Source organism: Pelobates fuscus, chromosome 9 (assembly GCF_036172605.1).
Source record: "Pelobates fuscus isolate aPelFus1 chromosome 9, aPelFus1.pri, whole genome shotgun sequence".
Lineage (NCBI taxonomy): Eukaryota > Metazoa > Chordata > Amphibia > Anura > Pelobatidae > Pelobates > Pelobates fuscus.
The window spans coordinates 155,947,234-155,974,199 of record NC_086325.1 but is presented as its reverse complement, the minus strand read 5'-3'; the positions used below and the strand labels follow the sequence as shown (position 1 = coordinate 155,974,199).

The 26,966-nt window shown below is 40.4% G+C and overlaps 1 protein-coding gene and 1 pseudogene across 1 annotated transcript in view; one reads left to right on the top strand and one right to left on the bottom strand.

The window, feature by feature from the left end:
• C5 (complement C5) overlaps positions 1–4,138 on the bottom strand; it is an 86,192-nt gene extending 82,054 nt beyond the window's left edge. The window contains exons 1-4 of the mRNA XM_063432829.1: positions 3,645–4,138; positions 1,943–2,135; positions 1,151–1,313; positions 265–335 (exon numbers count right to left, since the gene is read on the bottom strand). Coding sequence (XP_063288899.1) covers positions 265–335; positions 1,151–1,313; positions 1,943–2,135; positions 3,645–3,709 — 492 coding nt within the window. The 5' untranslated portion in view covers positions 3,710–4,138. The remainder of the gene's footprint in view (positions 1–264; positions 336–1,150; positions 1,314–1,942; positions 2,136–3,644) is intronic.
• Positions 4,139–17,470: 13,332 nt separating this feature from the next.
• Positions 17,471–18,657, top strand: LOC134573701 (uncharacterized; annotated as a pseudogene).
• The last annotated feature ends 8,309 nt before the right edge of the window (positions 18,658–26,966 follow it).

Here is a 26,966-nt window from a genome sequence, read left to right as displayed (position 1 = left end):
TTCTGATTTTTGTACTGGTTTTTGTATCCCCTGTTACATTTTCTCCCAACTTGATACAAGTCCCTAACGTCTTGTGTTGTTCAGTTTACATTTCACATAAACCATCACTTATTGTGAAGATAGGACAATTACTAATAACTCCTCCAAGCCCAAATTGGGACTGTCCTGCTGGATCTGGGAGAGTTGGGAGGTATGTTTCAGTCCATTTTTTTATTTTATTTTATTAAAATGGTTCTTAATACAACCGTATGAATAAATACAGACCTCAAAGGTTAAGGTGACTCTGCGTCGCGCTGGCTTTAGCTCTTCATCCATTGAATAAACTCTCATTTTTACTGTAAAATAGAAGTGAATAATTTAATGCCCTATAATATTAAAATCAAATCATGACAGGGGAATTACTAACTGAGCAGTTCACCTCAATTCATCCATTAGAGACTAAACCGAATAAACTTAAAGGAACACTGACAGAATTTTAGCATGCATTGGCAGTTACGTAATCTTCCCTAGTGCATAGTACATTGCGATTGTCATCTTTTTTTTAATCAGTGTAGTACACATTTTAAACATTAACATTGTATAAAAGCGTAAATACCCTTATTTCCTAGGGGTGGGGGGTGTGGGGGGGGGCAAGAGGTAGATCCCCAGGTGCTGTCGAACTATAACTTCCATGATGCTTTGCATGCCTTTAGAATGCTTTAGAACAGGGGTCCTCAAACTGTGGCCCTCCAGATGTTGCTGAACTACAACTCCCATGATTCTTTGAATTACATAGATAGCCAGAGAATCATGAGAGTTGTAGTTCAGCAACATCTGGGGGGCCGGAGTTTGAGGACCCCTGCTTTAGAATGACAAGGCATCATGGTAGGTGTAGGTTTAAATCATCTAGGGATCTACCTTTTGGGCACCCCTGGTTTAGAGTAATACAATAGAGAGACTTGGGACCCAGTAGAGACTAATGTAAGATGGTCAGAACATCTCGACTTCACCAACACTGGCTCAGAAGATATGAAAGACTGTACTAAGCTTCCCCATAGATGTAGGAATCTAATTACCATACTAAAACCAGTCAAACTCCAGGGAGGGAACGTAACATATGTGTAAAGAGAATGATTTTTCGCATTTCTTTGTAAAAGATCGAATACGTTACCAGATTGGTCGGGAGTATAAACAGGTTTGTCTGTCTGAATGAAGAGGAACCCGTTCTTATATGTCACCGGCACCTTCTCCTCTTTGGTGAACACATTGGATAATGCGTGCAGGTACACAAATTGCTCTGTGTTGCTTTTTCTAGGTAATTGCTTGGGTTGAATCTGTAATTAAATTGAGGGTAGGTGAACTCATCACGGAATGCTTGCAGTAAATTTAGAGAATCCTAAATAATTGCAGAAGATGAGCATGTATTTACCTCCAATGAACCTCTCACACCAGTAAGTACTAAAACAGCATGGTACATGGTGCTTGTTTTAAGATGGTTTGATAACCACTTGACTCAAAACTGCACTTCCCTATATTTATAATCACTATTTTCTCTTCCTTGCACTGGATCTCAATATATATGTGCTGTCATTTTGTTCTCTTCTGTTTAGGACAATTACAATTTGCCCTTCTGTGGAGTTGTGGGTAAATTCCAAGCACCCCAAGGTAAATTAAAAGCATTTATTTATTCTTCAAATGAGGGCCTCCATCTTGGAAATGTGTGCCCTGGCTGTGCCTAGGCTGAACTGCATTGTTATACCAATTGCTAAATATTTAATAAAAATGTAAAACAATACAGACATTAAAAAAATGCTTAAAGACTTATAGATTATTTTTAATGTTTTATTTAATGGCGTAAGTCCAAAAAAGTGACATTTTAATTTTTTTGTGCGACAGATAGAGTTTAATTATAGTTAAAGCAATATAAACTAACAGAATAAACGCAGACACAATGTATTCTTACCATCATATAGGTTAGGCCTTGGTAGTTGTTTCCCGAGTTCAGCACCAGACTCTGAGATGCATATTCAGTTTTTTTATCCGGATAGCTAAGTAAAGAAATTTTTATCTTCAGATCTTCCTTCATACCGAATGCCTGAACCACCACTGTTTCTGAGGCTCCGACTCTCCATACTCGAGGCCCTAAAACAATGTACCTGTGTGGGGGGGTGAAAAAAATCAACAGATAAACTAAATTGTTATGTAATGGACCAAACTTCTGGAATAAAAGGGAATCATGACATGTCACACATGTCGTGTGTCCTTAAGGGGTTAAATCCTGGAGCTTAAACTGGATTCTCTGGTCTCAAAATCCTATCAGAGCTTGCTTTATTTAGAATTAAAAGACATTTTAACATATTTCCTAACCAGAGCTGGAACTTGGCAAATAGGTGCCTGTTTACAAGGGACACCTACCCAGACTACCAATGTGTACTTTTTTTCCTTTTTCGATACTGTATAACTATATTGAACTATATTATATTTATTTGTAATTTGCAGAAGCAGTGAGTCAGAGATGTTTGGACTTACTTTCTCCAGATCATGAAACACGCCAACAGAAAACTGTATTTTTTTTATTAATTTTTTTGGGGGACGGGGTGCCTGAGAGTTCTGCATCTACACATACAGATGCTACAAGTGGGACATTGGAATATTTGAGAGCAGGATGAGCATGTATGTCTGTAAGGGATGTATCAGCAATGGTTTATTGTTAACATGTTAAAGAGGATTTGCAAAAAAAAAGTGCCAAAGCATTGATGTGATGGTGACACGCCACTTATCTGGCAGAAATTAACACTAATCGCAACGACAAAAAAAGGTACTGCACTGGTTTCACACAGCCACTGGCACGTTTAATGACTTGCATGATTGATTGACTTATTCCCAGTGGGACAACATAAACTAATAACCAGAATGGCTGAACAACCGTCCCAGACTGAGAATGTCCTTCTCTGAATTTGAGACAGTACACTACCTAGTGTCCTTTCATATGTTTTAGTACAGAGGTAGGCAACTTTCTTTTTAGTTCTTCAATATCCTTCTTTAATACTGCTGCCCACAATCACACTGCATATTTAAGCTGGGGGTATTACCATTCATTTATAAAGAGGCAAAATTATATTTTGATCACATGAATTAATACCCCTCTTTATACACGAAAGCACCTTACTAGCTTTTGCAATGGAAGACCGGCATTGCACACTGTTGCCCAGTTTGCTATCTATAATTGTTCCCAAGTTCTGTTTATTTAATGTTATCCATAAATCAACCCCAGTTAATGTATATTTTGGAATAAATGCATGACTGTACATTTATCTGTATTGAATCCCATCTTCCACTTGCCTGCCCAGTCCCCCAATTTATCCAAATCCCTCTGTAGCGAAGTTATGGAGAACATATCCAAATCCCTCTGTAGCGAAGTTTAAAATGACAGAACGAAAACAAACACAATGAAATATTTGGCTAAACAGAAATGTAAAAAAATAAAAAAAATAATGAAAAAATAAATAAATTGAAAAACAATATTACACTGTAATATTGCCTAAATAGAATATAAATAAAAACACGAATGCAATAAAAATGCATTCTGTCCATATGAAAAATATATAGTTAAAACAAGTAAATGAATGCATTTCACAATACAAACTGATTTGAGTTTTACTTACGTTCTTTCTTGGCACTGGATGTTCCCATAGAGAGCAAGTAGGAGGGCGATTTGTAATAAAATCATTGTTGGTGAAATTTAGATGAATGGGTGCGATGACAAGAGTTACGAATTAAAGGTAAATGTGTCTTTTCTATAAAGTTCCGAGGTTTGAAAAGTGTTAAATTTTGCTGTGGTGACTGGGATTCAGCTAGAACACAGGGGAATGAAGTCCTCCAGTGTTTTGGAGGAAACTGCCCAATTCTGCAACTTTGCCCTGTGGTTTAGAGTTTGGCTGATAAGGTTAGAGATATTCTGTTGATCATGATTACAACAGAAACCACTGCATGCAGGGATACTAGGCAAATACGTGCTAATGACACATTGTTACAGAGAGGTGTCAAGTGCATTTGATATTAGTCAAATAAAAATAGCATGTGAACCCCCAAGTATTTGTGACATTGTTAAAGATCTAAATCCTTGTGTCAATTTGGGAATCAAAAGCCAAAAATAGCCTGCATTCCAAAAAAAAATACTATTTGCCCCCTTTGAACATTTCTACACTTTGCTCTGCTGCTCTCTTGCAAAATCAAAATAAACTTTTACAATTTGATTTACACAACATACCTAACAGTAACATGTTACTGTTACACAATAGTTATTTCAACAAAAAAAACCAAAAAACAGCCTTGTGGGATTTTTGTCGATAGGTGGAGAAACGACGTGACAACGCACGCTAGGCACGCCATGCTGCTGATGTAGGACGCTCTGAGTGTCGAACAAAAATTGATAAGGGACAGGAATAAAAAACTGCATTTGATCTGTGCTCAGAGTAAAGGAGGAGGAGATTCGGCCGTAAATACATAGAGTAAGGAGAGGAATACTACCAGGGAACCCCAGGAGATACAAACCAAGCCACGATATAACTTTCATGGTAGCGTACCTAGTAAGGAGGCTAATACGGAAGGCCCTAGCAAGCCTATGCCGCAAGGAAGGTGTGGACCGCCAGGAGATTGACAAACGTCAGCATTGGAGTCTTTGGTCGGAGTGAGGAGATAAGACCGGACACTGATAATACAAAATCGGAGCAAATTATTACATTGATATTAGACAACTAATTTCTATATTTTATTTTATGAAGCAGACCATTGTACAATGGAAAATCCGCAAATGGTCTACGGGCAAATGATTAATAGCCCAATACTATAAAACAAGCATTATTATTTGGAAGAGAAAGAGACATACGAATTTAGCAAGGCGTTAACAACTTGATCTCTGAGTTTCTCTCTGCTGAAAAGCCTGAAAAGCCCCTTGCGCAGGAAAAGATTGAAAGAGACGATGGAAGAGGAAAAGGAAAAAGAACAGAAAATAACAAGAGAAAGGTTATAAAAGAACACAAAACCTCATCCTTTTGAAGCACTTCGCTTGGGTTGCTAATTTTGCGTTTTGTTTTTTCTTTTTTCTATTTTGGTGTTTCATTGTAATGATGGTAACTAAAAAAAAATATCCCAAACAAGAAGCAAAAAAAGGAAAGAGAGAAAACTATAGATCACAAAAGTGATAAACGAGAGAAGAGTTAGTCAGCTGGCACTTTATGGTGACAAAGATTCTGACGCACCTTTACTAATAGAGAAGGAAATTGGCCTCAGACACATTGACAAAAGTGCTTCAATATATTGACCGAGACCAGTTAAATCTGTAAAGTGGTATAAGTAGAACCTACACCTTAAGTGGAGCGCTTGAAAAAATATAGATGTAAATGGGGTAAATTGTTATGGGGATCGCACAACACTATTATACCTCAGAGCCAGGACTGTAAGGCCCTGAATAAGGTGAGCACTATATCTATTCAACCTTTTTACCTGTTTTTATTGATAGACTACACATTGGTTTCCTTTCATCCTTTGTTCTCTTTCTGTGAGAGAACTTCAAAGTGGACGAGAAGTGTGATGCTGCCCTAAAAGCATAAAAGCCCAGTTACGGAGCCAATATATAGGCTCATTTAAATGTGAGTGATCCTACTTCTCTACCATTTATTCTATTAAATTTTGTATACCACCTGCACTATATTGTGTCTCTTTTTATCTTTTGTATATATCACAAATTAAAGATTTTAACTAGGTAACGTGGGGTAAGTTTACCATTTACATATATATTTTATTCAAATGTTATTTTATTTCAAGTGCACTACACTTAAGGTGTAGGTTCTACTTATACCACTTTACAGAGTTTGAATTTTGGGTGTGGATGAGAGGTTATTCCACATAAGTGTATAGAGCTGCTGTTGTTTATTCACTCTAGCACTTTTTTGTATACACACCCCTTCCAAAAGGAGATGCATATTGTTTGTATTTATTGAGACCAATTAAATGCCTGTGTAAGAAATTGATATGCCAAACTATAAAAGATGAAATTCATAGTATAACAGATGAATTTGAAGGAGAATTGACGAAGATAACAAATAAAATCCAATCCTTGGAAGAAAATTTAGAATATTTAGTTCTACAGAGTAATCAACAGCAGGACAAGATCTTATCATCAGGAAAAAAAAGAACAGAACAATTAGACTGAACAAAATTATAAACGCAACACTTTTGTTTTTGCCTCCATTTTTCATGAGCTGAACTCAAAGTTCTAAGACTTTTTCTATGTACACAAAAGGCCTATTTCTCTCAAATATTGTTCACAAATCTGTCTAAATCTGTGTTAGTGAGCACTTCTCCTTTGTGAATCAATGTAGTGAGGCAATCAATATGTAGTGAGGCATTAAATATTGTACGTAAATATACATTCATTTTTGTGAGTTACAGAGTAGAAGTCAAGAGAAAGTTAAACCAGTTAGGTGTACCTGACTATACTCAACGGAAAACTGTATTTTAGGTATTAGAAAAGTCAGTCAAGGGGGGCGGGGCCTGACATGGTGGATGGTTGAATTTTGACCAAGCTCCTCCACTATTCTGCCACACAGAGCAATCTACGAACTCAATTAACCCAGTTTGGGGCACATCTTGTATAGTTTTTAATGCTTTACATGGTATGATGAGCAGCAGTCAGAGACCCAGCAGGAGTGTATATACTCTACCGTAGCTACAGCGGCCTGGTGTGCGCGAGCGGGAGAGGCGGCCGATCTCCCGGTACAGAGGTGCCCGGACTCAGCAGCCCTTGAACAAGAGCCTCGTTACCCTCCCCCCTCGGAACAGTGGGGGTGATTCCGGCCCATTCCTACGAGGCTTTCCAGACCAAGTAGGAGTGTTAAGTAAAGGCATGGGGGATGGTGCACTCTACCGCAACTCACCTATAATGGTGGAGACCTTGTGTTCCCCCAGAGACAGGGAAGGCTCGATATCATATCTAGGCTGTACAGGACCTTTGCCAACTTCTGGCTGTGGCTGCAGCACAGGTTACACCATCTTTCTCCACTGCAAGCAGGCGACCATTCACCTCGACTGCAGTCCTAGTCATCTCATCTGGAGTCCTCGGATTCAGCGGGAGAGCAGGCCTAAATATGATGGTGGAGGGAGCAGTTCAGCTAGCACAGACATAAGGCGGCACAGACACCAGTGTCAGCGCAGACCGCTGCTGGACCTCAAGTGACTCGCAAGGTACAGAGGGGAATCCCACCGGCAGTGTATGCAATGCATCACCAACCTTACCACGGGCTCAGGCTCCTGAGGCTCACCTACCCGGTGCAGGACTGGACATAAGCTGACTTGGGCTCTGGGACTGTGCAAGCATGGGCTCCTGGGGAGTCACCTTGTTTTCTTGCTGGTGTCCTTGTGGGGCAGCTGTGGTATTTCTGGCTTACTTACTGCTTTTGGCACATTCTTTCCTAATGATTATAGTCTCACCTTAAATGGTTAACCCTCATTGTTCGCACTAGCACATGTTATCGTCTCAAATATAGGGGGGTCTCCTAAGGTGTACTCTATGCTTCTCTATCTTGTTTATTACTATATATAAAAAAAAAAGAACAGTAATTTTGACATTCTATGCTCTATTCAGAGCTACTGATGTAGAATTATTAAAAATCTTTATTGAACTTGTATTGAATTATTGTACTAACTCCATTTTAACTGCATACTGTGAATCCTCCATTTTGTCCTCCTAACCTGACTTCTTCAATCCTCCATTTTGTCCTCATAACCTAACTTGTTCATTTCAAAACTACATTACATGACAGAATTTCCCAGCACATCTAATACAATAGACAAAGACTGTATTCTCTATAAAGACATGATTAACTCAGGAACTGCTGACTTTACTGACTTTCCCCTAACTTGCAACATGGTATAATTTGAAGGCCACGAGAACACAGTAGTAATGAAATGTTCTATTCATAAGAGACCTTGCACCTGGACATGAGGCCCGATATCACTGACTGTGTAAAATGACGCTCAAGCCCCCCTTTCCACCGAGTAAACCTCATGCTGGGAAAGATGGCGCCTGAGCCTTCTGTCCACACCCTTGTCCAGAACAATACCACCTCCCGGTGGGAGGACACCTAGCTGGTCACTCAAATCCCTGAGCCAATTAATAATATTGATGGGTGGACACTGATATAGTCACATAACGTTTAATCCAATTAATGATGTTTATTTGTTATTATCTGATATTCAATGATGATGTCATTTTGCTTTTAAAAAGATCTGCACAACTGTTTTCCAACCAGATTGTATTAAATTTTCTGAAGTGCTTTTAACCTGAACTCCATGTGTCAGTGTGAGCTTACTTCTGCGTATACGCAATTTAATCATCTCAGATTTGGACAGGAACAGATAGACATTTAAACATATTTGTTTATTTCTAAATTAATCTACATCAATTTGGCGCCCAACGTGGGGCATCGGGCTATGACCTCTGGCCGGTGAGCCGTCCTAAGGAAGACAAGGTTGGACGGGGGAATCCTGGGGGTAGGAAAGGAGACTGATCACCTCCAGGTACACGGTAGAGACTTCTGCAGAGCCACCGGTATGTTCCGGCCCCTTTGATTGACCCGTCCACGTGTCTGTGACTGCTTCCCGGGAGGACATCAAAGACAGGTAATATCTTGCCCGGTGTCTCGTTACTCACTTGTTTACCTGCATTTTAGTCTATCTATTGCCTGGGTGTGTTTGAATTGTTTGCCTGTTTCCCCATTTTGAGATAAAGGGGGGGTGGACCTGCAGGGGATTTGCCTGGGGTTCTGTCTTGCTTGTTTTCCCCTTTTTGGGATAAAGGGGGGTGGACCTGAGGGGACTTGCCTGGGTCTTCAGTTTGTCTGTTTATCTGTTTGTATTTTACCCCTTTTGGGATAAAGGGGGGTGGACCTGTGGATGCGTTCCTGGGGGTCTTCTGTTACCTGTTTTACTCCTTTTAGGAACCACGGTGCTGTGGTTGTAGGGAAAAAGGGGGGTTGACCTGTGGATGCGTTCCTGGGGGTCTTCTTTGCCTGTTTACCTCTTTTAGGAGCCTCGTGGCTGTGGCTGTAAGGAAAAAGAGGATTGTTGGAACTGTGGATTTTGTGTAGACTCATAATTTCCTGTGATCCTTCTTGTGACACTTTGAGAGCCCAGCTAGCCTCATTGTGCACGTGGTAACCCACAGTTTCGAGTACTGGGGCTAGTGGAATTCCAAGTTTGGTAACCACTGCCCCGAGTGTTGAGGCTGGGGGGATTCCAGTTTTGGTAAACCTCAGCTTCGGCTGGGGGGATTCCAGTTTTGGTAAACCTCAACTTCGGCTGGGGGGATTCCAGTTTTCTTTTGGTAACCACAACCCTGAGCGCTGGGGCTGGTGGAATTCCAGTTTTCTGTTTATTTGTGGTAGGGGACTTAGTCTTGTGGCAGGGGACTCTGTTTCCTGGGGGGATTCAAGTAGGCATTGCTTGTTTTCCGCATCACGTGGTAGTGAGACTTATAAGTGGGTTTTATAGGGGCACTACGGGAGTGAGGATAGAGGTGGCCACATTCTTGTGGACTGCTGTGCAGAGGGAGGCTGACGGAACTCGGACCGGTGTCAGTTGTTTTCCGTGGCCGCTGGTAGTGAGACTTACGAAAGTCGTTCTCCGAGCGGGGACACTACGAGGTTGAGGGAGGTGACTTTGGAGTAAGCACACGAGTAAAGGAAAGGAATTACTGTTGATTTCATTTGAACTGTGATGCATGCACTGTATTTCAATTGTACTGTTGTTTTGTTTGTGTAATTAGGAGTTATTTAAACTCCTGTGTCTGTCCCTAAGGATTTTTCCTTACTCTTTACCTTTTCTATACTTCCTATATTATTATTCTATCCTCTCCTATTTCTATTGTGAGAGAAGTGATTGGTCACACACTTCTCACCTCCAATTAGTGACTAGTCTACGTTTTGGGAAGACGCACTGGGGGGGACCCACCCCTCTCGAGTGTCAGTCCACCATTGTAGACACTGTTTAAAACCTTTTCCCCCTATATCTGGGACGCCTGTATAGGAGGGGAATGGAACAGGGTTAGAAAAGCCCAATAAGGGCTGGCTAGCGCGTGTGATCTAGTTGAAGATAGAGATTGCTAAAGTGTGTAAAATTGCTGTGCCTTCATGTGGTAGATTACTGACAGAGAAGAAAGCAAGCTTACTGGTACAGAGTAGCAATGCTATTCAGCAGGAAGGTAGGGTTGAGGAAGAACTAGATCACAAAGGGTTAAGAATGTATGTATATTATAATAATTGTTTTTGTATTTTGTGTTAGCCATTACCCTGGTAGAGGGTGGGGGTTTTGTATTGAGTTTCACTGAAGAGTATTATTAAATGTTGTGTTTTTGTGTCTCTTTGCTTTTGCAATAATTGTAACGTAACTGTCTTTCCAGCGCTGACATGGTTAAAAAACTTCATGCTGGCTCTCTCCTTGCCTTCTGTGAGACGCGAGGGGGGAGAGGGAGGGGTGACATTCCTGGTTTTTCAGTTCTGCGTTCAGTAAAATTATTCAGAAACTAATGATAAGATTTAGCAATGGAACAAAGTATTTTCTCCAAGACTGTTGTATAAGATAAGGAGTCAGGGATGTAGCTCAGTGTTTATTACGAAGGTTAGGAAAGTGAATCTGATGCAGGAATAGAGAATTATTTGGACGAGTTAAAAATGTAAAGGCAAGTGTGATTTGTTGCATTACTATGCAATGTGGATAGAGGGAATATGCAAAGTTGTTAAGCTAGATTGTGAAGAGGAAAAGTGATTAATGGCTGTAGGTATATTGTTTGCATTCCGTGAGTCTATTTATTTTTGCACCATGTTATTTCAAAGCTTCACGGGCTGTTAAATGTATAATGCTTTCATTTGCCAGCTGAAATGCCCTAAAAGAAAATGGCCCCTAGAACAAAAGAAGGTTGTCCTTAGTACCCACGCCTCCTCCTGCCCTCACTCTGCCCTTACCATATCAGTGAGGTCATATCCGCCCGTGTATTGTGTCATGCTCATCCTATCTTAAAGACATGCTGTCTTCCTTAATTCCCATATATTATGAACAAAAAAGTTACAATTACTAAAATTATCCTACTATTAGTTTCCCTATATCAGGAAAGTGTCTGTGACAAGTAATGGTTAATATGTAGATAGAATATATATGTCTATCGTTTCACGTATAAGTAACAAGTGTGTTTTAGCTTTGTGTACAAAGATTGATAACATGCTGAAAGAAGGGTTATCTTAAAGAACATTTACTAAAAGAAAGTTCTAATAAACCAAGATTTCTTGAACAAATGAATAAGCCAAGTTTAAAGACTGACTAACATAATTTTTGTTGTAAGCCCAGATATTTTATTATTGCATATGCATAGGAATTGAGACTTTGGGCATTATAGTATATTCATTCTAGATCTGTTACTAGCAGCAAGTGCCTATCCCACGCATGCTTAAAACACTTCTACTGAGTTAACCTCTACCACTCCAGTTGGAAGGCTATTCCATGCATCCACTACCCTCTCAGTAATGTAATACTTCCTGATATTATTTTTAAACCTTGGTCCCTCTATTTTTGAGACTATGTCCTCTTATTATGGTAGTTTTCCTTCTTTTAAATATAGTCTCCACTTTTACTGTGTTGTTTCCCCTTTATGTATTTAAAATGCTTTTATCATATTTCCCCTGTCTCGTCCTTTCACCTAGCTATACCTGTTAAGATCCTTTAACCTTTCCTGGTGAATTTTATCCTGCAATCCATGAACCAGTTTAATAGCCCTTCTTTGAACTCTCTCTAAGGTATCCATATCCTTCTGAAGATATGGTCTCCAGTACTGTATCCAGTACTCTAAGTGAGGTCCCACCAGTGTTCTGTACAATGGCATGAGCATTTCCCTCTTCCTACTGCTAATACCTCTCCCTATGCAACCAAGCATTCTACTAGCATTTTCCGCTGCTCTATTACATTGTACATTGTCATCAACAGCCAGAAACTGGAGAACAAGAAATGTGAATTAATGTATAGCCATTTATAAGCTTAACAAAATCTCCATTATCTTTTCCATTTATTTTGCAGAAGGCAATGTTATTTGTCTATTTTGTATGTTTTAAAAATACATTATCAGTGAAGAGTAGAATAAATTTTATCCCATTTACGAGACATAAAATTGTGATGATGTATATTTGTGATATAAGTAGAAATTACATTTTGAGATGTTAGATATAAATTATTAAATTAAGAACGAGAGTCAGGGATAGCGTCTGTCTCCGCGGGCACAAGACCCCGTGTGGAGAAGTGATGGGCAAGCCATCATGGGCCACCCATGGGAGTGAAACGTTCGAGGCTTGTGGAGACAAGATGAGCATGTTAGCCTTTTATTATTTTTCTCTAGGGAAAGCATAGGGCCAGTTAATAGTTGTTGTACATGGGCTATTTGCAGCCTCCATTGCATTTCTACCTAGTCTTGATTTCTGATGTATCCTCCATTGCTACATCACCTGTTTGCTCCCTTACCTGCCCACCCCCGCTTATTCCTCCCACCGATCCCTCCCCTTCATCTACAGTCCCCCACTTTCCCCTACTGCCCCTCCCTCTACTCCACCTTCTCCTCCTCCTACTCCTTCTTCCTGCTCTTACTCCTCCCTCCTCTTCCTACTCCTCCCTCTACTCCACTTTCTCCTCCTACTCCTTCCTCTACTCCACCTTCTCCTCCTCCTACTCCTTCTTCCTGCTCTTACTCCTCCCTCCTCTTCCTACTCCTCCCTCTACTCCACTTTCTCCTCCTACTCCTTCCTCTACTCCACCTTCTCCTCCTCCTATTCCTTCTTCCTGCTCTTACTCCTCCCTCCTCTTCCTACTCCTCCCTCTACTCCACTTTCTCCTCCTACTCCTCCCTCTACTCCACTTTCTCCTCCTACTCCTCCCTCTACTCCACCTTCTCCTCCTCCTACTCCTTCTTCCTGCTCTTACTCCTCCCTCCTCTTCCTACTCCTCCCTCTACTCCACTTTCTCCTCCTACTCCTTCCTCTACTCCACCTTCTCCTCTTTCCTCCTCCTTCTCCTCTACCCCCCCCCTACCCCTTCCTCCTGCTCTTACTCCTCCCTCCTCTTCCTACTCCTCCCTCTATTTCTCCTTCTCCTCCTCCTACTCCTCCCTCTACTCCACTTTCTCCTTCTACTCCACCTTCTCCTCTCTCCTCCTACTTCTCCTCTATTCCTCCTTCTCCTCCTCCTACTCCTCCCTCTACTCCGCCTTCTCCTCCTCCTACTCCACCTTCTTCCCTCTCACTCTATCCACTACTCATTCTTCCATCTCCCCACCACCATATCTATATCCTTTATATGCTTCCTCCCTTCTTATTCCTTACCAATTTCCTCCACTCATAGACAACTCTGCCTCTACCTGACAACATTATATTTTTGAAGGAAAGTTGCTCTGGCCACTCTTCCGCCACTTCCCAGGGGGGAATCCCACACTAACGAAAAATTATTCAGACATGAAAGAACTGTTTTGGGCACTCTCAAGGAAATAGTGCGGTCCTGACCCAGATTCCCATGGAAGTAAGACACCTGTAAGGGAGGTGGCTGTCCCTCATGTTTTTTCTTCACTAAGCCCCCAGAAATCTCATGAAAGGAACTTGACTCATTAGAACAAAACATGAACATTCAATTTACAAATCTCTACAGAGGGGGGTCAGCAAGAGAACTGTGAATAGAAAGACAAAGTAGCTTTACCAGATCCTGACTCCACTCTGTTTGCGGATAAAGAGGAAAGGTACCATACTGGATTTGCTGTTGCTACAGAAGATCAGGTACGTCAAGCACCTTCACTTTCCTCACTCACATCTGCTCAAGACGCTGAATTGACAGCCTTCTCAGTGGCATACAAAATGCCTGAAGGAAGACATGCCAATATCTACACTGACTCAAGACATGCCCTGGGTGCAGCACATTATTTTGGATCAATCTGGAAGATAAGAAGCACCACTCAGCTGACTAAAAGCTGCCAACCAAGCCACAAGTGCACCAAGGGAAGTGGACAGAATGGTGTCCGCTAAAGAAACTTCTATACTCACCATGTAGATCCTACCTACAGATCTCAAGCTTCTAAAAGAATGACAAAGCAGCTACTGACCCTGAAGAAATACAAAGCTGGAAAAACAGAAAGGGGCAACCCTTGAAGACGGGCTGTACTCCAACGCTCTTAAGCTCTGTTTACCCAAAAACATGTACTGGGCAGTGAGCCCATGGAACTTTATACCTATCCAAGACCCTCATGAACTCTTTGATCTCTAAAATACCCCTAAGCACCTAGCTAACTCTCAATATCCCTTTCAAGAATCCAGATGACAAAGAGCTACTGGGTCAAATATGCACTAGTTATCATAGACATTTTGTCAGGATGGCCAGAAGCCTAGCCGGTCATCAATGTGACATCCAAGACCATATACCCAGTAGTGCATTGTGAAAGTTGCAGAGATCACTCAGTGGATTCATTGTTCCAGATTCAAGACTCTCTCTGCAACATGAGAAGTGACATTTGTTGATTTTGACACACTTTTGACTCTAAAGAAAAAATGACTTGTTAAATAAAAAGATACCAGCAAGTAGGTGTTTGATGGCCATAATAATGCCTGACCACCTGCCATCGATGGAAAGCCGAGGACCCCAAAAGGAGACCTCGTGAAGCTAAAGCGATCCAAACGCCAAGCTCCCTCAGGATTATTTGCCCATCCTGAGTTTGTGGTGATATTAATATTGACTAAATGATCCGAGTCCACCTACGCTGATGTAGCGTGGGACAGGTTTAATACTACAATGCATAAGCAAATGCGCCCTAGCCAAGGTTATTATGTCCATACACATAATACATGACAAGGTATTCTTGACACACCACATTCATGCTTCAGAACATAAAGAGGAGCACCCCTCTAAAGGGAAAGTTTGACACATATATATATATATTGATGCCATAGGTGTGCCAAGGGGGGTACCTAATAATAATAATAATATTTTGATTTGCATTTACTATATCTATTGCAACCAACAACGTTTACCTGTCACCATGACTTGTTGTGCCTATATTCCAGATAACACAGGTCCATATGGTAATGTAAGCTTGTCTATTTATGATGTCCCTCTGAAGAACTAAGAAGACTTTAAGAACCGTTACTTCATAGGGTTTTGTGCCTTTGGGCTAACCTGTCTTCTGAAACTAACTAATAAAGTTTATCTCTTAGAATATTAACATTTCATAGGGGGGACTGATGTAGAATTATTAAAAATCTTTATTGAACTTGTATTGAATTATTGTACTAACTCCATTTTAACTGCATACTGTGAATCCTCCATTTTGTCCTCCTAACCTGACTTCTTCAATCCTCCATTTTGTCCTCATAACCTAACTTGTTCATTTCAAAACTACATTACATGACAGAATTTCCCAGCACATCTAATACAATAGACAAAGACTGTATTCTCTATAAAGACATGATTAACTCAGGAACTGCTGACTTTACTGACTTTCCCCTAACTTGCAACATAGTATAATTTGAAGGCCACGAGAACACAGTAGTAATGAAATGTTCTATTCATAAGAGACCTTGCACCTGGACATGAGGCCCGATATCACTGACTGTGTAAAATGACGCTCAAGCCCCCCTTTCCACCGAGTAAACCTCATGCTGGGAAAGATGGCGCCTGAGCCTTCTGTCCACACCCTTGTCCAGAACAATACCACCTCCCGGTGGGAGGACACCTAGCTGGTCACTCAAATCCCTGAGCCAATTAATAATATTGATGGGTGGACACTGATATAGTCACATAACGTTTAATCCAATTAATGATGTTTATTTGTTATTATCTGATATTCAATGATGATGTCATTTTGCTTTTAAAAAGATCTGCACAACTGTTTTCCAACCAGATTGTATTAAATTTTCTGAAGTGCTTTTAACCTGAACTCCATGTGTCAGTGTGAGCTTACTTCTGCGTATACGCAATTTAATCATCTCAGATTTGGACAGGAACAGATAGACATTTAAACATATTTGTTTATTTCTAAATTAATCTACATCACTACTACTATCATATAACGCTATCCAGAATGTATATGCATGATTCATATGTATGATTCTCAATGCACTACTAAAATAAAGAATTTCAAAAAATAAAAATAAGAACAGTCGGTCAAGGAGGTAAGCATTAGCACAAACATATCTATGCTAGCATATACGTGAGTGATGGCATACCACTGTGTGATGAACTAGGCCTAGAGTATGCATATATTTTCCTTTACTTATTTTTTTCCCCTTCTTTTTCATTCCTTCCTTTCATTTTTCCCTTTTACTTTCCTTTGACAATCTTTATCTGTATTTTGTGTATCATCACTCCAACCCTAGGCGAGATAATTGAGAAATATATACAATAACTTAAATATCACATCTCTGAACCAAATAACGTGTTGAGTTATGGGGCTCAGTGTAACATTGCGTCAGGCTGTGTTCCTTGCAAGGGTAGTTCCAGAGAGAGGGTATACCGTGTCTGTTAGTATTTGTTTTAGGTAGTGGTGCCATCAGGGCCATGTCCTTATACCGTCAGGGTAGGGGGGAGTTAGGCATGTTCAGTCTTGTTGGTTGTGGTGGTTAACTTGTCGGTTTTGTGTTTAAGTGTCTATGAGATGTCGAGGGGAGGAGTCGTTCAGAGATGTGTGTGGGAATTGGGTCGTGCAGTTGGTCTATGTTCATTGGCGTCTGGTTGTCATCCGCCGTGACTAGCTAGGTGTAATCCCGAAAATTTAGTGAGTTTTGAAAGAAGGCCCCCTCCGAGCCAGTGGCTCTCCGCCTCCCCCTAGTAGTGCAGAGCAGGTTTCAACCGATTATGTGGAGACGGTATAGTTTTTTGAGATGTATTTCAGTATGTAGTTCCATTATAGGGCAGGATCCCTTGCCCATCCTTGTCCTCCCACTCAAGGAGTTGTTGGTGTCTTTTTGTTGTATTTTTTGTACGTTATGTACTTGGGGGTACTACTATTAAGATTTACATGTCTTATCTGATTTATTGAAATAATTTCTTAGAAGCTTTTAATGTATAAATGACGTGTTATATTTAGAATTAAGGACACTACTCGTTTGAACGTCTGTTTTTCTTTCATATGATCTTGTTTATTATGTAAAAATTTTAATTAAAGATATAAAACAAAACAAACAAACAAAAATAACAACCTATTGAAACTGACGTGGTTCGAGATTTCTGACGGGTCGGTCGAGGTGTCTCAGGTTTACCCAATTGTATGGCTCAAAGCATGTCCATTCTAGCACATATCTCTCTGCTATGACATTCATACTATGATTACTAATCTTAAAGGACAACATCTCATCCTTTATGTAACTGTGAACAATTTACAGTTTTGCTTGTTTGCAGGTTGATTAAAAACGCCGCCACCATGAAGATTACTATCGCCCCTGAGCCAGCTTCAAAACCTGTACCAAAGGTTGAGCCACCTCCAAAACCTGTACCAAAAGGTACCTGAGCCGACCCAAAAACCTTTACCAAAGGGATCTAAGCCAGTTCCAATACCTATAGCAGAGGGACCTAAGACAGTTCTAAATCAACCAAAGCCAGGACCACAACTGGTTCCACTTATTGATTGCCTCATTCAGCTTTTGGAGAAATATGCTCCTGCATTGCTGTAGAACTTAGGAAATATTCTGTGCGATTGCAGGGTTGCCCAGAAAGAAAAACCATTGCTCTTTTTAATAATTTCCTAAACCACGTGGAAATTATTCTTGCGGAAGTTGGTTTCTCTATGAATAACCTGCTGGACAGAAAAGTGGCAGTGACTACTCAAAATGTTGAATATTTACCTGAACCAGTTGCCGTTGTTTTGTTCAAATTTGTGGAAGACATTATTCAACGAGTAATGACAATTCTGTAAGATATCCCAATAGTTTGTGACTTTGTCATGATGTTCCTTTGACTCAAGACTTCCGATATCTTGCATGTGGCATGCTCTGTGGAGCTGCAGACCGGAAGTGAGGGCCACCGGACCACCAGGGACCCCACCCCACCGGACCACCAGGCAGCCCCCACTGGACCACCAGGGATTTAAGGTAATTTTTTAGTCACCCCCTCACTCCTCATCACCCCCCTCTCCTCATCACCCCCTCCCTCTCACAATCACCCCCCCCTCTCCTCATCACCCCCCTCCCTCTTACAATCACCCCCCTCTCACAATCACCCTCCCTCTCACAATCACCCCCCCTCTCCTCATCACCCCCTCCCTCTTACAATCACCCCCCTCCCTCTCACAATCACCCCCCCTCTCCTCATCACCCCCCTCTCCTCATCACCCCCCTCCCTCTCACAATCACCCCCCTCTCACAATCACCCCCTTCTTCTCATCACCCCCCTCCCTCTCACAATCACCCCCCCCTCTCCTCATAACCCCCTCCCTCTCACAATCACCCCCCTCTCACAATCATCCCCCTCCCTCTCACAATCACCCCCCCTCTCCTCATCTGAGCTCTTCTCTTTATGACAATCGTGTTTTTATCAGCCATCGTTACAGCAGAGAAAGCACATTCTCCACCATCTTGGTTGACTCTCTTAGATGGGACTGCAGTTGAGTAGTTGTGTCTTATGTAGCCAGTGCCACTCTCCTGCTTACCATATACTACACACACAAGAACCTATATCTTCTAGCTTTAGTGCAATTTGTACTACCCATCATGAAAATAAGACATAGTGGAGGTCCATGTGATGAACTTTACCCCTATTACAGAGGTGGTCTGCATCAATTATGGGGACTACCAAGGTCAAAGGATAGAAGAAGTCAGGGATTTATGTTAAATTTAGTCTGCCTTCCATGCTATGCCACTCTAAGGGGCAGAAGTTTTGCTAGACAACATGAGTCCTATACCTGGTATCTATACCAATAATATAAATGTTATAGAAAATGTTCAGGCAATACTAGATTGTGTACTTATTTATACAGCTCCCAAACTAGCACTATGCAACAAATGTTCCAAACATCAGTTAATAGGCTATGGCGGGTAGTAATGGAAAAATTATATGCTCACCAGATAGTTAATTTGTTTCCGTATTGCTTTTAGTAAAATTATCTCTTTGGCACATATAAGGAACTCATTGCAGGGAATAAAGATAAAGGCATCCAGATCTAGGCATCGGCACAGAAAAGCCTTAAGAGGGGGAATCGGTAACTGACAAGTCCCTATATGGTTTCCTATTGTTAACATATGTAGCACGCAACTTTCTGGTTGCTGCATGGCCCCTTTAAACGGGGAGGCTTAAAAATGATGAACCCTGGAAGGCTACATAAAATCATTGTTGCTCTGCAGGAATTGGATACAGTTTTATCAGGTTCAACCTGGATCACTTAAATCAGGACTGTGGAACAGGAGAATTGCTCATTTCAGATTGTTGTGTTTGTCCCACTATCACTTTCCCATAATTCCCTTTTAAAGGACCACTAGGAGTACCATAATCCTCTCATTGGCCAGAATAGCGAGGGAGCTTCCATTAGGTCTCTTGAGCTAATCCCTGCAGTACAGAGCTGGCTCATTGACTGAGAGCATGAGAACGCTGTAGTAGTTATGGTGCTTGGAGTATACCTTTAATGAACAAACATGATTATTTTGATTTGTTTCACCTCACCTTGTATAGGGTGAAAACACAAGTCAACACTTTTACAAAATCTTCCTTTTGTAAACGCAAGGTAAAATATCAGTACATGCTATCTGTTTACTTTGCAGGTAATTTCACACAACTAACTAGTCCACAAAGCAAAAACAAAGCAAGTAAACACGAGTTGTGAAACCAAAACCTAGATTAAACAAGCTAATCACATAGTGTGTTTTCTCTTTACTGGAAACCTTGTTTAATGAATAACCTTACAAATATTGACCTCAACATGAACAAACTTGAGCATTTCTTTTCATTTAAATCCTACCAGCAAACAGCTGTGCAAAGTATATGCTCTTTCCTGAGAACTTTGTAAATGTGTAGACCCATATAAATGTAATAAATTAAAGAGCCCCGGTCACCCGCTAAAAACACTTGGAGCACATCATGAAGATAAAATGTTTATGAAATGTTCACATAGACCGTGTTGTAATGTTAGAGAAAGTAGGGAATACTTTGGTTCAAGGTAAATCACTAACTTGACAAAAGCTATAGCTATCGAGGTTTGTCGCTTCTCGATGGTTGTAGGAATAAGCCATTGTCTCACTCGTTGCAAGACAATAGCTAATCTTGCATGATTCTCTATACCAGGGGTAGGCATCCTTCGGCACTACAGATGTTGTGGACTTCATCACCCATAATGCTCTTACAACCAAAATGCAGGCAAAGCATCATGGTAGATGTAGTGTACAACATGTGACGTGCCTAGTCTGACTTTATACACATCAGTGTTGCGCTCCTGCGCATGTGCGAGAGTTTAGCATTGACATGGGCTACTGTAGGATGAAGTTCCAGGAGTTAAATGTCAAAGATGGTGCCACCCGTGGGGGACAGCATCAGGTAAATATAAATCCCCCTTACTGCATCCCCAGGCCACCGCTCTCCGAGTGGCAATGTTGCAAAGTCTGCAACGGTGACAGAGCTGATTTTACCTTTTATTGGTCAGTAATGAAGACTTTGGGGGACATTTACCCAGCTGTTCCATGGTAAGAAATATGTTCCAAATGTATTAAATTGGCTTGCTTACTACACAACATATTATTGTGAATTGAAAACGAAAATGAAACATTTAGCCAATAATAGCTAATATGGGAAAATTTGCAGGTATAGATCCAGCTTACCTGGTTTAAATTTACTATAATTCAGTGTTTATTGAATAATCCCAAAATTGTTTCAGTAGTCTAATTGTATGGATCTATCATCCATACTGTATTACTGCCATTTAAAGTCATGTGACTTTTCAGATGCTCTTAAAAGCCTTAAATTTTTTTAGCAAATAAAGTGTTGTTTTTCTTATATATATATATATATATATATATATATATATATATATATATTTGTGGTCGGAATCAAAAGGCTGAGGGATACAATCAGGATTGAGTTATACCAGTCGGTTGAGGTGTGCCGAACCACGAACGGGGTAGGCCTGAAAAGGAGGGCCCACCTATTGAATGAGTATAGAAAGGGAGAGGTGGGTGGGTTCCAAACTTGGGCAGACATGAGGAAGGAGCTGGGAGTATATATAGGCCGATAATAAACCCCTACAACCAATACAGGCATTCTACATTAATATATATATATATATATATATATATATATATATATATATATATATTTATATATTTAAAACTAATTTGCATCTCCACTATTATGTAGGATAAAATAAGAATATTCTGCACATATTCCTGTCTAAGGCAAAATAAAAGTGGTGCCAGAGACTGCAAGAAAGATTACTTTAGCCAAAGATAACTATTACTACCGTGATTATGTCAGTTGCAAGCCTTCACTATGACAACTCTAGCATTACATCTATTAAAGTGAACATAGCCAGTGGCGGAACTACCGCCGGTGCCCGCACGCTGGGGCGCCCCATTGGGTGGCCCATGTAATTAGGGCCACCCGATGGGCATCACAAAACAGGGGCCTGGTCACACTGCGACCGGGCCCACTATGTAATAATAAGACGTATATGCCATGTTAAAAACCAAAGGAAAAAAAAAGGGTTTCCTGTGCTCTCTCCTTAATCCCTATGTATGTTTAGGCAAATGGAGGTCATTTAGTTACTCCAATGGCCATTGGAGGGAATACCCGCTAATGCCCGCCAATGGCCATTGGAGGGAATGCCCGCCTGCCAACGTTAAGGCAGACCCCCCTAAGCGGGTCCTACACTGTCCCTTCACCTTGCTTCCTTGAGCAAAGATATCTCCACTGAGACAGAGAGGGGTATGCCATGTTAACAGATCTGCTTGAATACCACCAGCTGCCTACCTGTTTAGACCATTAATGTAGCATTGAACCATCTGACCTCAATGTATGTGCATTTCCACAGGACCCCAGGACGCATGGCTTGTATGTTGCAGATAGATAATTGTAATCATGTCTTTGTATTCCCGCGATTCTCACTTTCCCCATAACGATATTCATATGTATAAAGGTAAGATATTGCCTTACATTGTGTGTACATGTATTTGTATAATATATTCAGTGTTAATGTCAGTAATAAAAACAAATATTATGTGTTTTAAGTAGAATGGATGTAATTTACAATTTGTGTATCACTACTTAATGGAACACTCCAGACCCCTAAATTACTTTATCCTTCTTAAAAGCTTTATGTGTGAAGAGTGTGTCCTCTTTTTTTCATTTTCGGAAAAAGTGCAGATTTCTATAAAAATTTTCATTTTTTTTCAAATGAACCTTGTTACACCCCTGTGGCTTTTCAAGCAGACAACCGGAGCTGTTACTTCCTGGTTTGATTAGCTGCCGGCATTGTGTGTATTTATTGAGGGGATATTAATACAGTGTATGTGACTGGGTGTATTTATTGAGGGGATATTAATACAGTGTATGTGACTGTGTGTATTTACTGAGTGGATATCGATACAGTGTATGTGACTGGGTGTATTTATTGAGGGGATATTAATACAGTGTATGTGACTGGGTGTATTTATTGAGGGGATATTAATACAGTGTATGTGACTGTGTGTATTTACTGAGTGGATATTGATACAGTGTATGTGACTGGGTGTATTTATTGAGGGGATATTAATACAGTGTATGTGACTGGGTGTAGTTACTGAGTGGATATTGATACAGTGTATGTGACTGTGTGTATTTACTGAGTGGATATTGATACAGTGTATGTGACTGGGTGTAGTTACTGAGTGGATATTGATACAGTGTATGTGACTGGGTGTAGTTACTGAGTGGATATTGATACAGTGTATGTGACTGTGTGTATTTACTGAGTGGATATTGATACAGTGTATGTGACTGGGTGTATTTACTGAGTGGATATTGATACAGTGTATGTGACTGTGTGTAGTTACTGAGTGGATATTGATACAGTGTATGTGACTGTGTGTATTTACTGAGTGGATATTGATACAGTGTATGTGACTGGGTGTAGTTACTGAGTGGATATTGATACAGTGTATGTGACTGTGTGTATTTACTGAGTGGATATTGATACAGTGTATGTGACTGGGTGTATTTATTGAGGGGATATTAATACAGTGTATGGGACTGGGTGTATTTACTGAGTGGATATTGATACAGTGTATGGGACTGGGTGTATTTACTGAGTGGATATTGATACAGTGTATGTGACTGTGTGTATTTACTGAGTGGATATTGATACAGTGTATGGGACTGGGTGTATTTATTGAGGGGATATTAATACAGTGTATGTGACTGGGTGTAGTTACTGAGTGGATATTGATACAGTGTATGTGACTGGGTGTATTTACTGAGTGGATATTGATACAGTGTATGTGACTGTGTGTATTTACTGAGTGGATATTGATACAGTGTATGTGACTGTGTGTATTTACTGAGTGGATATTGATACAGTGTATGTGACTGGGTGTATTTACTGAGTGGATATTGATACAGTGTATGTGACTGGGTGTAGTTACTGAGTGGATATTGATACAGTGTATGTGACTGTGTGTATTTACTGAGTGGATATTGATACAGTGTATGTGACTGGGTGTATTTACTGAGTGGATATTGATACAGTGTATGTGACTGGGTGTAGTTACTGAGTGGATATTGATACAGTGTATGTGACTGTGTGTATTTACTGAGTGGATATTGATACAGTGTATGTGACTGGGTGTATTTACTGAGTGGATATTGATACAGTGTATGTGACTGTGTGTAGTTACTGAGTGGATATTGATACAGTGTATGTGACTGTGTGTATTTACTGAGTGGATATTGATACAGTGTATGTGACTGGGTGTAGTTACTGAGTGGATATTGATACAGTGTATGTGACTGTGTGTATTTACTGAGTGGATATTGATACAGTGTATGTGACTGGGTGTATTTATTGAGGGGATATTAATACAGTGTATGGGACTGGGTGTATTTACTGAGTGGATATTGATACAGTGTATGGGACTGGGTGTATTTACTGAGTGGATATTGATACAGTGTATGTGACTGTGTGTATTTACTGAGTGGATATTGATACAGTGTATGGGACTGGGTGTATTTACTGAGTGGATATTGATACAGTGTATGTGACTGGGTGTATTTACTGAGTGGATATTGATACAGTGTATGTGACTGGGTGTAGTTACTGAGGGGATATTAATACAGTGTATGTGACAGGGTGTATTTACTGAGGGGATATTGATACAGTGTATGTGACTGGGTGTATTTACTGAGTGGATATTAATACAGTGTATGTGACAGGGTGTATTTACTGAGGGGATATTGATACAGTGTATGTCACTGGGTGTAGTTACTGAGTGGATATTGATACAGTGTATGTGACTGTGTGTATTTACTGAGTGGATATTAATACAGTGTATGTGACTGGGTGTATTTATTGAGGGGATATTAATACAGTGTATGTGACTGTGTGTATTTACTGAGTGGATATTGATACAGTGTATGTGACTGGGTGTATTTACTGAGTGGATATTAATACAGTGTATGGGACTGGGTGTATTTGCTGAGGGGATATTGATACAGTGTATGTGACAGGGTGTATTTACTGAGGGGATATTGATACAGTGTATGTGACTGTGTGTATTTACTGAGGGGATATTAATACAGTGTATGTGACAGGGTGTATTTACTGAGGGGATATTGATACAGTGTATGTGACTGGGTGTATTTAATACGTGGATATGAATACAGTGTATGCGACTGGGTGTATTTACTGAGTGGATATTGATACAGTGTATGTGACTGGGTGTATTTACTGAGTGGATATTGATACAGTGTATGTGACTGGGTGTATTTACTGAGTGGATATTGATACAGTGTATGGGACTGGGTGTATTTACTGAGGGGATATTAATACAGTGTATGTGACTGGGTGTATTTATTGAGGGGATATTAATACAGTGTATGGGACTGGGTGTATTTACTGAGTGGATATTGATACAGTGCATGGGACTGGGTGTATTTACTGAGTGGATATTGATACAGTGTATGGGACTGGGTGTATTTACTGAGGGGATATTAATACAGTGTATGGGACTGGGTGTATTTACTGAGTGGATATTGATACAGTGTATGGGACTGGGTGTATTTACTGAGTGGATATTGATACAGTGTATGGGACTGGGTGTATTTACTGAGTGGATATTGATACAGTGTATGTGACTGGGTGTATTTACTGAGGGGATATTGATACAGTGTATGTGACTGGGTGTAGTTACTGAGGGGATATTAATACAGTGTATGTGACTGTGTGTATTTACTGAGTGGATATTGATACAGTGTATGGGACTGGGTGTATTTACTGAGGGGATATTGATACAGTGTATGTGACTGGGTGTAGTTACTGAGGGGATATTGATACAGTGTATGTGACTGGGTGTATTTTCTGAGTGGATATTGATACAGTGTATGTGACTGGGTGTATTTACTGAGTGGATATTGATACAGTGTATGTGACTGGGTGTATTTACTGAGTGGATATTAACCCCTTAACGCCGTTACGGCGTTCTATGCCATCCCGCATTAAATGGGCTTTAAAGCTGTTGCAGCGGCATAGAACGCCGTAACGGCTTGCAGCCCCTGGAGGTCCGCAGTACTTACCTCTGCCCCAAAGAGCGATCACATGGCCCCCTATAGCTGGCTGTGGATCTGTCAGCAGGGGGACTGTCTGACATTCAAATGTCAGACATTCCCCCTGCTGGTGGGAAGTGTAAAAAAAAATAATCAGACATGTTTTAAAATAAAATAAATGTATATATATATATATTATATATATATATATATATATATATATACATATATAATACATCTATATATATTTTATGTTTATATCTATATACGTATAATTACAATAGTAAATAAAAAATATAATACAATAAATAAATAAAATATTTAAAAAAATATGTTAATAAATTATATATACATACCGTATATACTCGAGTATAAGTCGAGTTTTTCAGCACATTTTTTTTGCTGAAAAACCCCCACTCAACTTATACTCGACTTAGATAATACAGACAAGGACCGTCCTGTTGGGGGCTGGTAGAGAGCTGTTACTTACCGTTACAGCAGCTCCTGTCAGCTCCCTTCTCCTGCGTTCCGGTCAGCTCCCCTGTCAGCTCCCACTGTAAATCTCGCGAGAGCCGCGGGGTCAGACCGTGGCAACGCTCCGCGCGGCAGTCAGACCGCGAGACTTACAGTGGAGGAGAAGGGAGCTAACCGGAACGCAGGAGAAGGGAGCTGACAGGAGCTGCTGTAAAGGTAAGTAACAGCTCTCTGCCAGCCCCCCTCCTACACAGCCAATCCACTGGACCACCAGGGAATGAGAGCACCCCTCCCTGGCCAGCTAACAGACAGGGAGGGGGGACTAAAAAATATAAATAAAAAATTAAATAATATTAAAATAAAAAATATATTAATAATATATATATAAAAATAATAATAAAAATAAATAAAAATACACACACACACTGCACTCATAAACACACACACTGCACTCATACACACACACACAATGCACTCATACACACACACTGCATTCATTATATACACACACTGTAAATAAATATTCAATTAATATAATTTTGGGGGGATCTAATTTTATTTAGAAATTTACCAGTAGCTGCTGCATTTCCCACCCTAGTCTTATACTCGAGTCAATGAGATTTCCCAGTTTTTTGGGGTAAAATTAGGGGTCTCGACTTATATTTGGGTCGACTTATACTCGAGTATATACGGTATGTAATCTCATTCTAACTGTATTTTGTTATTAATAC